General features: G+C 39.2%; 1 protein-coding gene across 2 annotated transcripts in view; it reads right to left on the bottom strand.

Annotated features, from left to right (window-relative positions):
- Positions 1-859: 859 nt before the first annotated feature.
- gpc2 (glypican 2) overlaps positions 860-11,574 on the bottom strand; it is a 12,264-nt gene continuing 1,549 nt past the window's right edge. For both annotated transcript variants that reach the window (XM_017408449.3, XM_017408450.3), the window contains 10 exons: positions 10,403-10,561; positions 9,358-9,492; positions 7,728-7,903; positions 7,521-7,601; positions 6,882-7,047; positions 5,612-5,742; positions 5,037-5,183; positions 4,280-4,416; positions 3,353-3,525; positions 860-3,228 (listed from right to left, as the gene is read on the bottom strand). In XM_017408449.3, the coding sequence (XP_017263938.1) occupies positions 2,957-3,228; positions 3,353-3,525; positions 4,280-4,416; positions 5,037-5,183; positions 5,612-5,742; positions 6,882-7,047; positions 7,521-7,601; positions 7,728-7,903; positions 9,358-9,492; positions 10,403-10,561 (1,577 nt within the window). In that variant the 3' untranslated portion in view covers positions 860-2,956. The remainder of the gene's footprint in view (positions 3,229-3,352; positions 3,526-4,279; positions 4,417-5,036; positions 5,184-5,611; positions 5,743-6,881; positions 7,048-7,520; positions 7,602-7,727; positions 7,904-9,357; positions 9,493-10,402; positions 10,562-11,574) is intronic.

Genomic DNA, 11,574 nt, shown 5'->3' with positions numbered 1-11,574 from the left:
GTTTTTTTTCTTTTTAGTATGTTTAACTTTTAATATGATGTTGAAATGCAATGTCTGTTACTGTTAAATACATATATTTTTATGCCTTGGTGTATTAAACATAATTGACTTCTTCCTATTTTGCAACTTGAAAAGTAAATTAAATTTAACCTGTGGCTCTGTTTTCTTTTTATTCATAAATTCAAAGATAAGAGAGGTGAGGGTGTGAAGGACATGTTCTTTTTTAATTTCTTTTTTCTGTTTGTTTTTATTTAACGAGATCTTGTGAATTTGTACATTTTTGTGTATTAGGTGTGCTAATTGTAGCATGTTTAGATTTATGTTTAATCTGTTTTAAACTGTTAGTCTGTGTGGGGGTGGAGCAGTGGTTAGAGCTGCATACATCGTTCTAATCGTCTCTGAGGTCTCTGAGCTGTGCTTCTGGTTGGAAAGGTCCTCGATAATCGTGTCTTTATCTTGTATTTGACATGAAAGATAAATTCTGACAAGTCTTTATCATATTCTTTAATGTAACTAAAGAAAATGATCTTTCCACTGATAAAACTGTCTGTATGCTTCTGTCTAAACCCAGTCCTCTAACCAGGGCAGTTTTATCAAACTGTACAAATACTCCTCGCTCTTTTCTTCTACAGACCTTCTTACCATCGTCTTCCATCATGAAGCAATATATATAAGCTGGGTCTCCCTCTTTCACTTTTTGCCACAACAATTAAAAAGGTACATGATGATGATACATAACATGTTCAGCATTTAATGTAAGTCTGAGATTACTTTACTTGTAAATAAAAAAAGCACCACTGAAAATTGTAGTGATTTAACTGTGATTTTGCTTAAAGATAAAATCAATCAAAAGCCAAAAAAAGTTTTTTTTTTGTTTAATTAGGCAGAAAACATCACTTGTTTGATAACAAAAACCAGTTACAGCAACAAGAAACCCAGAAGGGAATGTTGGTCGGGGAAACAGAAGGCCGATGGGAAAAAGTCGAACTTTTCTGAAATCCGTCTGTCTGTTGGTCATCAAAAGCACATATTTACACCAGTGGGTTTGAAATACTGCAAAACATTTGTTAATGCAATAAAATACTGTGTGGCAAAATTATGTACATGGCTCAAGTTGTGATTGAACAAACAAACAATCATTCCTGACTCCTCGTATCACTGAAGGGTTAATTTAGACGTGAATGCACATTTTCAACATATTACCAAAAAAAAAAACCTCTTCCGTTTTTGGCAAAATTGGATATATTTAAGAATGAAACAATATGCAGCATTTTTTGTTAAACCCAAGAAAAATATCAGTTCTCTACAAAACAAATGTGTTCTTTTGCAGCATTTACATTTTTCCTTAGTAATTTCAGAGTCTCGGTTCCCTTCAGAGGCCAAAACAACAAACTTTCAGTGTCTGTTTGAAAAAACTGAGCATTTTGGAATAAATCCCCATTTTATGAGTCTGAACAAGATAAATAGTTCAGCTTAACGTAATGTCAGAAAATGAAGAAACAACTGATTTATTGAGAAGGAACAACGTAGACTTCACAGCCCTTTGAAAAAACAAATTAACGCCACTTCTGCGGAAACACAAAGGTTGATATGAACACAAAAAAAAGAGAAAAGTTGCTGTTCTACTTGGTGACTGATCTCTGCCAAGAAATACTCCACCATAAGACTGTTTTAAAAACAAAGAGACTGGACTTCTGTTCTGTAGCAGAAGATGTTTCACTTCCCATCCGGGAATTTTTTTCAAATTTAAAAAACTGGAGATTGTGGAGATCCAAACTTTAAACTGCATGAGTTAACGTAAGTTCTTCTGTGTATTAAAGGAGACCATGTGTGTCAAATTGTGAATTTTATAGGCTTGTGTGCAACTTTTGTAGCCTTCTGTTAGTGAAACCAAGCAAAAAGTCTGTATTCTCAATGAAATCTTTTTTACCACAGTGTCAAACTTACTGTTTCCCCAAAACTTTGCTTTTCTTCTCGAATATTCTTTTTTTAATTTAAAAAAAAAAACCCTAGCAGATGAAAATCCAGAGATACTGAGTTAAAGTAGAACACTTCATGTTCAGTAAAACCTCAGAACTGAAAACAAATAAAACCATTATGGAGACACATTATCTCTGGTTGAGTCTGATCACACCAGAGATAATAAACTCCTTTAAAAAAAAACTGCATTATAAAATTGTTACAATACCCACAACTTTTTCCCCATCAGAAAAAGAGTCACTTAAAAAAGAAAAATCTATGTGCTTTGAAACTAACAAACAATAAAACATCAACAACAATATATTAAAAATAAATACATAAAAATATTTGGAAAGTACATAAAAGCAACAGAAACACGTTTCAGCCTTTACATTCAAAAATCAGCGTCTTGTTTGGTTTAAATCATCACACTTTCACTCGCTGTTTTTTCTGGACTTTAACTCAAACTTTCTCTCAAAAAAAAACCCACAAGATAACAGGAACCAAAATGACTTTCTTTCTTTAAAATGGGAAGAAAATCATCAAGCAGATGTTCTTGAACTGAATCATCTGCTGGCTGAAACAACACGTAACTACTCTCTACTTCACAGGTGAGACGATCCACCGTCTCCTTCACTCAGACGAGCTGCTAACAGGATGTGAAAAAATTACTTTCGCTCCAAACTTCCAGAATAACAGCCAACATCAAACTCCAATAGGTCAAACTCTCACAAATGGCACTTCAAACATAGCTGTGCTTATTAGGGTTTGTTACTAATCATCAGTGTCTGGGAATGTCTGTTTTTGTTCATGTGGGGATTTTATCTCGATTAATTCTGTGCGGTAAAGAGGTTGTTGATTATTGCTAATTTAGTTTGTTTTTTTTTTATTTCCTTTTTTGCTGGTGTACCCAAATGGAATGGCTTTTTTCTTTATGATGTGCTTAGGACTGCAGCATAACAGAAGACTCCTGAAACCCTCAGATTGTAATGAGCAGCTATCTCCACATGGGGGCAGCAGTGATCACAAAAGGCAGAAACGCGAATGGAACCAGGGTCAAGGTGTGCAGGCTGGCTGTGGATCTAACCCGTCCGTTGTTTCTGTTCCACTTGGACCCGTTTCTGTCTCGGCTTCGGGGAGGCTTTGCAGGACTGGAGACAGGGTTACGTGGGGATTTACTGTAAGGCGGAGAGTAAGGCCCATAACCTGGCCAATCATCACTGTACCTCTCCCCGTGATCTTCACCTCCTGAGCCGCTGCCTTCCTCGCCTGAAACAATCAACATTATATTCCAAATTAAAATATAGATACGCATAAATAAATATATCATAACATGTGATGTATTGTTTAAAGCTCCCTTTCACATTTAAACATGTTGTAAGAATAAACTCACTGTCCATGAAGTCCATGTCCTGTCCACTGTAAGCATGTCTCAGTTTGTTGGTCACCACTCTGAGCTCCATGATCAGCTGTCTGATCCTCATATCAGGACGGGTGACGTCCACCTCCACCTCTGGGTTGTTGATCTGGCTGAGGAGCCCGTCACCGGTCACACTCATCAAGTACCTGAGCGAGCATACAGGGAAACATTCACACAGACAGCACATAAAGACATTTATCACCGTCGCTGCATCATTTAAAAAGGTTTTTCAGAGGGAGTAGTTTACTGTCCGCCACTGAATCTCAGCAGGGAATAAGAAAAACAATTATTTTTCTGTAATAGCTTGAGTACTGCTGATAAAGCATCAACTTCAGCAGCAATGCTTTGATAAATTAATCAAGAAATTTTCTGTCTTTGCTGTGAAAATTCCTGTTTAACTGAGTTTAACTCATGTTCTGTGACAACACATAATGTAAATATTCAATTGAGTTTTAGGAAAGAACATTGATGCGTTATATGTAATTACTTTTACTTATTTAAATATAGAAGCATAAAATCTGATTCAAGCATGTCTAGCTCCAGTCCTTTATACTGTACAGATAAATTTATTAATCTTGGTATGTTTTAATGTAAGCTGCCAGTTTATTTTCTTTGGTTTTCTGTGTCTCTCACACAAACACAAGACTCTGCTGTGTTTTAATACATCACCCCTTGTACACAACGTTGGCTGTATCCGTTTGCCTAAAACCAAGCAGCGTCATGCAGAGAGCACGTGGGTGACTGGTAGAGGCTAAAGTTACTGAACTTTGCGCCATCTGCTGCCTCTTTCCACCTCTGCACCTTTTTATTGCCTCACTCACTTCTCCTCTGGCGATTCCTAAACGCCCCCCTCTCCACCAGCCTCCTACACCTTCAGCCATTTTCTTTGATCTCGCTCACCTCCCACGGGTCTGCCCGTTCCAGCAGCGGTCTTCATTAGTGACGTCGGCAGCCATCTTCTCATCGTTGCAGATGGTGTGTGGGAGGGACACCCAGAAGCCTCGCATGGGCCGCAGTCGTTCCTTCAGCTCGGTAACCTGCGTGGAGGTGGAAGGAAAATGTTTATGAGTCAGGCCCGATTCTGAAGTATCCTCGTTTGTATGACTGGCTGTAGGATGAACATAGATGCTGTGGTGTTGATGGTGGGCAGGAAAAAAAACCTGACATGACACCACTTCTGGTTCAGTTCCTAAACTGCACAACTTTTCTCTCTTATAAATAGATACACAGACTTTTATGCTCTGCCCTTTTCTCTACTTCTGGTTTAGTATATTAATAAACTCTTCTATCGTATATGAATCATTATCTGTGTGTGCCTGATTAAAGTATTTTGAAGTTTCAGTTTCTCTAAACTTCAGAGGATTTTAGCATCTTTCAGCTTAATCCTTTGATTGTTTGTTTGTTTTACACCAGCTCATTTCATCTGTTCAATGTTAAAAGGAGAAAAAAAAAGCTCTAAATGTCTAATATATTCTCAGCAACGTTTAATGTCATTAGCTTTATTTCACAGATTAAAAACCCATTGAGATTTAAATCTCTTTCACAAAGGTGACCTGGTCAGGAGGTCACTAAGAGCACCAAACTGCAGGTGTTTGGTTGGTGAGCGTCGAGGAAAATTGAACACTTTGGGATTTGTTCTGCCGTGTTTTCCCCTCACCAGTCGGTCCAGGTTGGTGCCTGCGGCGGTGGTGGGTTTCTCCTCAGGGCTGTAGGTGCGGAAGGGTCTCCGGTTGCCCCCCGTCTCTTTAGGCGAGCGTTTGGACCGTGCTGGAGCTGGCCTGGGGTTTCCACAACCCTGAAACACCTGAGTCAAATAACAATAAATCAGATGGGTTTCTCTGTCATAATCCAGCATCCAACAAAGTTAAAATAAGTCTATTTGAAAACTGTACAGCAAATTTAGTCAAGTTAGAAAATATGAAAATAGAGAGAAGAGCAAATTTCCTCTTCCTGTCAGCACAGACCAGGAGCGTCTCTTTATCCCCAGGGAGGCTGTTCTCATTGAACAATCCCTGTTATTTTTACTGCATGCATTCGGAAGACTACAATTAAATTAGAATTCAGATTAAAGCTTTGACTAGATTAATAACAAAACACAATTGTTTAAAGGGTTTTCAAGGCTTCAGCATTTGAAACATATTTATTTTAAGGCTTAAGAAAAGCATCAAACATCACACGCACCAAAGTGCAGTTTTGTGTTGTTGAATCACCTGCTGGAGACCTCTTCCTTACCTTACTGGAGATGCTGACGCTGTTTTCCTGCATGTGCATGATGGCCTCTGACACTTTTACAGAGATGGAGTCAGCAGCAAGCTCGAAGTTAAACGGACCTTCAAGCTTCTCGGAAACCATGTACAGAGCGTCTGTCAGAGAGAGGGACACGTTTGTTACGACTCCAGCAGCAGACTTCTCTTAGTTTGGGAATGCATGGAAAAAAATGAGCATTTTGTGATTTATCTTTCCTACAGTCTAACAAATGTAAGAACGATATAGCTCAGTGCTTTGGTGGAACCTACACCTTCATTCACATCTCTTTAGGAGAGTTTTTAGTAAGCTGAAATTTAATTAAAAAGAAAACATAACCTCCGTGGCAGAAGTAATAATAAAGAAAAGAAAAACATGAAAGCTAAAATTAGTATTTTTATACTATTTGAGTGATGAAAACTAAGAAAAAACCCTCCACATAAAAAGAAAAACATGTTTGTTAGAAAAATTTTGATCACTGAACTTAAAATTACTTTTCAACTGAGTGTTGATTACAATGTTTAAATGCTGATGTCTCTTATTGTTCAAGTAACTTCACTCCCGTAACCTTTTTGTTATATAAAATTCTGTGCACAGCAATGAATAAAGAGACACTGACGTCAAGAGCCTCATTTTTTTATAGCAGGTGAGTTTTTGACCCTCAGATGTCAGTAAAGCAAATGAAATTGAAAATAATGAGTGTCAAGGGCACAATAAAAAAAGCCTAGTTTCAGATTTTTGTCCAGTTTAATTACGATGATAACTCAAAAAGCTGCTGAAAGTAATTTGGGTGATGACATTTTTCATGCCGAGGGATCAAATTCACTGTAACTGAGTGTATTAAGTTGCATCTGGTTCAGCTGAAATGCTTAATCTCCATCAATTAGAAACCTAAAATATAGCTGGGGGAAGCCAAACAGTCCAGCAGGACACAGCCAACCTGGCAACGTCATCTCATTATTGTAAAAGCATAGCTGTAAGCAATTTTTAGAAAGAAAAAAAAACATCTGGAGAGGAAAAATGTCTTCAAGCATTAATCAATCTCCATTAATACTACAAATTAAAATGACCAGCTTCTCATCGGAATTAAAGATGGTAAAAAATTAGCTTTTAAATTACCCATTCATGATAAGTCTAATTTCTAATTATGCAGGATTAAAGTCATGTTGGTTACAATATTTACCGTTTCATTAACGATCATTTGTGGTGCCGCCTCTAAACACAAACAAATCTTGAATTTTTCCCCCCCCTCACTCACCAATGAAATTGTTCCACTCTGTATCCATGTCAGCCTGGTTGGCTAAACAGGCCTTCATGACGTTAAGGCACAGAGAGTGGCAGGGCCGCAGGGAGGGCAGGCCTCGACACAGGGGGCAGTACCACTGACGCATCAGGCCACGCACACACTCCGAGTCCACAGTCAGCTGGAGACAGAGCAAACAGGACTGTTAATACTGTGAATAAACAGGGACAGACATCCACTGTTAGAAAAGGTTCCACTCTGAAGGTTAGAAAGGACAGAGTCATTTATAAAAACTCATTTAGCAACTGGTTGGTTTAAAGGAGAAACTAATAAGTTAGGCTTTCTCATGTAATCTTCTGGTTGACTATGATTCAGTTTTCCTCGCACATCTTGACTGATTAGAAATACTGAGAATTGCTCAAATAATAAATATGAATAATTTATATAGTCTCAAGAGAGATAGTTTTTGTTTCCCGAGTTGCAATAAGTAAACAGCATATATTAATATAAATATAATCTTGCATCACTTCATCCTGTCAGTGAGAGCACGTGTTTCTATTTTAAACTGCCAGAGTCCTTCTCAGCCCAACAGAAAATATAATCTGAGATTAAAGATCTTTTATCCAGATTTAGTAGAAAAAGGAAGCCAGTCACCTTTGTGGCTTTGTTCACAATATCCCGGCCAGTAGCCAAGCCCTGAGAGAGCGCTCTGGCTGCGATGAACGCCCTCGACACCTGCACATAAAACCAAATGTTACAGTTCATGAGTCACGCGTTACATCCCACTCTCATTCTGCTGGAAGACGTGTTCAAACTTTTCATTTCTATCACTTTGGATGTCAGCTTTAATTATAGACACACTTGTACTCGGAGTTTGCGGGGAACATCCCCAAACGGCTGCAGCTGTTCGGCGTGTTTGCTGACACACTCCAGGTAGTCCTCGCTGAACTGATACTGAGGGTTGACCAAAGAGAAGACCCGCTCCACCAGCCTGGACCAGAAATCTGAGAGCACCTCTGACAGGCTCACACTGCCCCCTGTGGACAAAAAACACAAAACAGGCGAGTTGAAATATATGTGTGTATAAAGGAAAAACAACCTACGCTTGCATTTATAGTCTTCACTCTGACTGAAGAAGGGTTTGCATAAAGCTTCGCGCTTTGTCATGCAGAAAAATGTAGAAAGAATGACCTTTTGCAAGTACCTGACCATTACTTTTTTCTGCTTAGCTACACAAAATACAGGCTAGAGAGGTTTACCAGACATCAGCTCAGGTTGATTTAAATGTAGTCTGGGAAAAGGACAAATTCACTGCTAGCTACTTTTTTATTAAATCGGAGAAGAAACAAGTCAGTGTCAAAGCTGATGCAAAATAATCCAATGTAATGAAACTGAACATGCAGTGTGAATGCTGGGAGCTGAACAACTGCTGAAATTTGCTGAAGAAGCTGAAACTGGGTTGATAAAGCTAAGAAGAGCAAAACACTAGTTAAGACTTGTAAAAGTCAGGCTAAAAGTATCAAAAGGCTAGCTAAAAGCTAAAAGTAACATAAAAGGACTAAAATAAAGTAAGTACGTTGAAGCAGATTTCAAAGAAAGTTGAATGAACTGAAAAGACTTCAGTGTATTTCTATGGGGAAATATTTGTAAATGCATAAAAGTTACAAAAGCTAAGGTTTGTGGCATCAATCTCCAAAATGAGACGAACATTTTGATACAAGAATGACTGAAATAACACGTACTATTCAGAAGTAGTTTAGATTTTTTTTTTTTTTTTTTTTTTTACAGAAAAATAAAAAACTAACTGGAAAACAATAATGTGAATCCTAAACCAGCACAACTTAACTAAAGCTTACAATGTATTTTAAATTAACAACATAAATGTCAAAACACCACTAAATATTTTCTTCTGTGCCCTGCTGTCAGTTTGGGTGCTCGTCAGCGTCTGTGACTATACAATCTGCAGTCTACGATACGGCCTCAAATCAGCCAAACATGCTGTTTGGCTGACAGAGACAGGTTGACTAAGCAACAACAGCCTGCAAATGGACTCGCCAGCGAACGGCTGTCATGCCAAAACAGAGCGATATGGAATAGAATTAGAAACAGTCTGGCATCCGTGGGATTCCAATTTTCTCTTTTTTTTCCCCTCCTCCAATTCCACTTGGCATGTTAGCGCTCCTCAAAAAAGACAAAGCTGCTTCTTTGCTGCAGCCCAGGGTGGCTCGGGATTTACTAACACAGCAGTTCAGCGAGAAATTACCGCAGCTATTTTCAGACTATTATCTTTAACAAGAAAAACACTTATTTCACTTTATTCTGCAGTTCTTATCTTTTAAAGAAAATGCATTTTGTTTCTAATTGTCGGAAAGCCAGTTGAAGCGTCTTATTCTAACTTTCTTACAGGGCAGAATCAGCCTGCTAGTTTTGCTTTACAAGCACCGGCTGAAGATACGAGGCTGGGGTGAAGTCTCATCGTGATTAAACCAACCAGAGTAATATCTGCGAAGCTCCACGAACAGCTCCTGGAAGACGTGTGCGTTCTGAGTGAAGAGCAGGCCGTAGGTCTTGGTAAACATCTGGTTCATGGACTTCTCAGAAAGGTCTATAAGCTCTCTGAAGAAATCTGCAAAGAGACCCAATGAGCAGAAATTAATACGAATGTCTCAACCACCTACTTTTCCGTCTTTGCCAGGTTTCTGTAACGGCACTCAATCAGCCCTCCCTCCTCTTCATTTTAAGCTTACCAGCTTACTGGGACACCAGAGCCTCCACAGTTTTACATGTACTCGCTTCAAAATCCGTCTTTAAGACTCATATGCGGTCTCCCACACCTTAAGTGTTTTTATATGACTCATCGCAGACATTATATAAAAGTGTGAAGGGAAAAAAAGGTGATAACGGTCCAAGCAGGTAGGAGGAGAATGTGTAAATTCAGCTCTATGGTGAAGCAGCAACGCAACCCTGCAGCAATAAAACCAGAATCGGATCTAATGAGGGCTAAAGCCTCTTAAATGCAAACGCTCATTAAAGCCATTACAGTTTCCAGATGCTTAAAGGGGCAATTAACTCATTTTATTCATGAAGGTCAGTTTACAGGCAGTGGTTGGAGCTCCTCAGCCTGTGGAACAAAAAAAAAAAAAAACCTCTCCGGCTCTGGAGAACAGATGTCATGGTGATGTCATCGTGGTTACTTCAGGTTGGGCTTCAGTATTTTCAATTTACAACAGGAAGTGCTTTTGAAAATATCTGGTTTAACAGGGCGAAAAAGTGTCTAATTAAAGGCTCCGCTGTTTTTAAAAGTGGATTAGTCAGCAAATCTGGGTCTTTGTTGCTTCGCTTGTGAAGTTTTGTTGATAAAGTTCGCCAACTTGAACCGATCTATTCTTGAAACGGATTTAGAAGCCCACATATTTCAACATCTGAGTGGAACTGTGTGCTTAGATGTTCTAATTAGGTTTTGATGTCATCGTTTGCTGTTAAATCCTTAAAAACGGAGAATAAAATGAGTAGTACCTAATAACTTCATCTCTCACCATCAAACTTGCGGTGTCTCTGGGTGAAGGTGGTCAACAGGAACTGGCTGTTGTCCTCGATGGCTTTGAGAAAATCCTTTTCGCTCTGGAAGGACAGAGTCTCCTCCATCTGACTGGAGCAGCAGGTATAATCCTGAGGACAGAGTCGCAGGTGCTCACCTGGACCAGAACACATCAGAAGAAGAAGAACGAAGGTTAAAACTGGCCACATGTGTAACATTTAAACAATGGGGTTTAGGGCTCTTTTCTGGGATCCAGATCATTTGGCTCAGGAGCTGAAAGAGCCGTCTCTTTTTGGTGAGCTAAGCTAAATGATCCAGAGCCTGGAACAGAACCGTAATTCCTATTATTAAATTGTTCTGTCAAAACGTGAAATGAAATGCTTTTGCCTTGAGTGACCTTGATGTAGACGACTTAATATGAGCAGATCACTTTTTAGCAAGTGACTCAGTGTCTCCAGTCAATGAGAAATGTTAAATAAAGATAACGCTGTGGGAGAAAATTGAAATTTTCTTGCATGAATTATTCAGATGTCATATTTCTTTCTTTGCCAGCTCAGGTTGGGTGTTAGATTTGTCCTGAAGGTAATAATCTGAGCAAACAGCAGCCAGGAGGAGGAGATGAGAATGTCACACAGCTAATAAGTCTTTGTTTCTCCACCATAATTACATCTGACATGAATATGCATCTGTTAATACATTGGAAAGTCTCTTTCTCAACTCCTCCCCGGCCGATGCTCCTCTCTGGCTCTTTTGTTCTCTGTGTGTCTCACCATTAGCCCGTTCTTATCCCTCTATTTCCATGTCTAAACTGCCTCCCTTCATCCCTCTCTCTCTTGGCCATCTGCTCCCCCTGGCCCACGGGACAGTGAGCAAGAGAGACTGCAGCAGGGATAGCCCAACGCACAAAAATCAATCAATTCTGCAGTTGCCTTAGATGCCGAACTGATTTGACATGGAATAAATCCTCTGTGAGGACACATTTTGCTCACAGTTACTTGGACGGCAGCTGTCTGTCTGTCTGTCTGTCTGGGACTGTTAGTGATCTACATGCATGGAGCTAAGCCAAAATGAAGACTTCGTTTTCGGGTTTGCTTCCCTTTCTTGCTTGCATGGTCAGGGATTCTCCCTTTTCTTGTAAAACGGATCACCCTTTCACAAAACTTGAAATAC

Source organism: Kryptolebias marmoratus, linkage group LG9 (assembly GCF_001649575.2).
Source record: "Kryptolebias marmoratus isolate JLee-2015 linkage group LG9, ASM164957v2, whole genome shotgun sequence".
In the NCBI taxonomy this organism is placed as follows: domain Eukaryota; kingdom Metazoa; phylum Chordata; class Actinopteri; order Cyprinodontiformes; family Rivulidae; genus Kryptolebias; species Kryptolebias marmoratus.
This window is presented reverse-complemented; position numbering and strand designations above follow the sequence as displayed.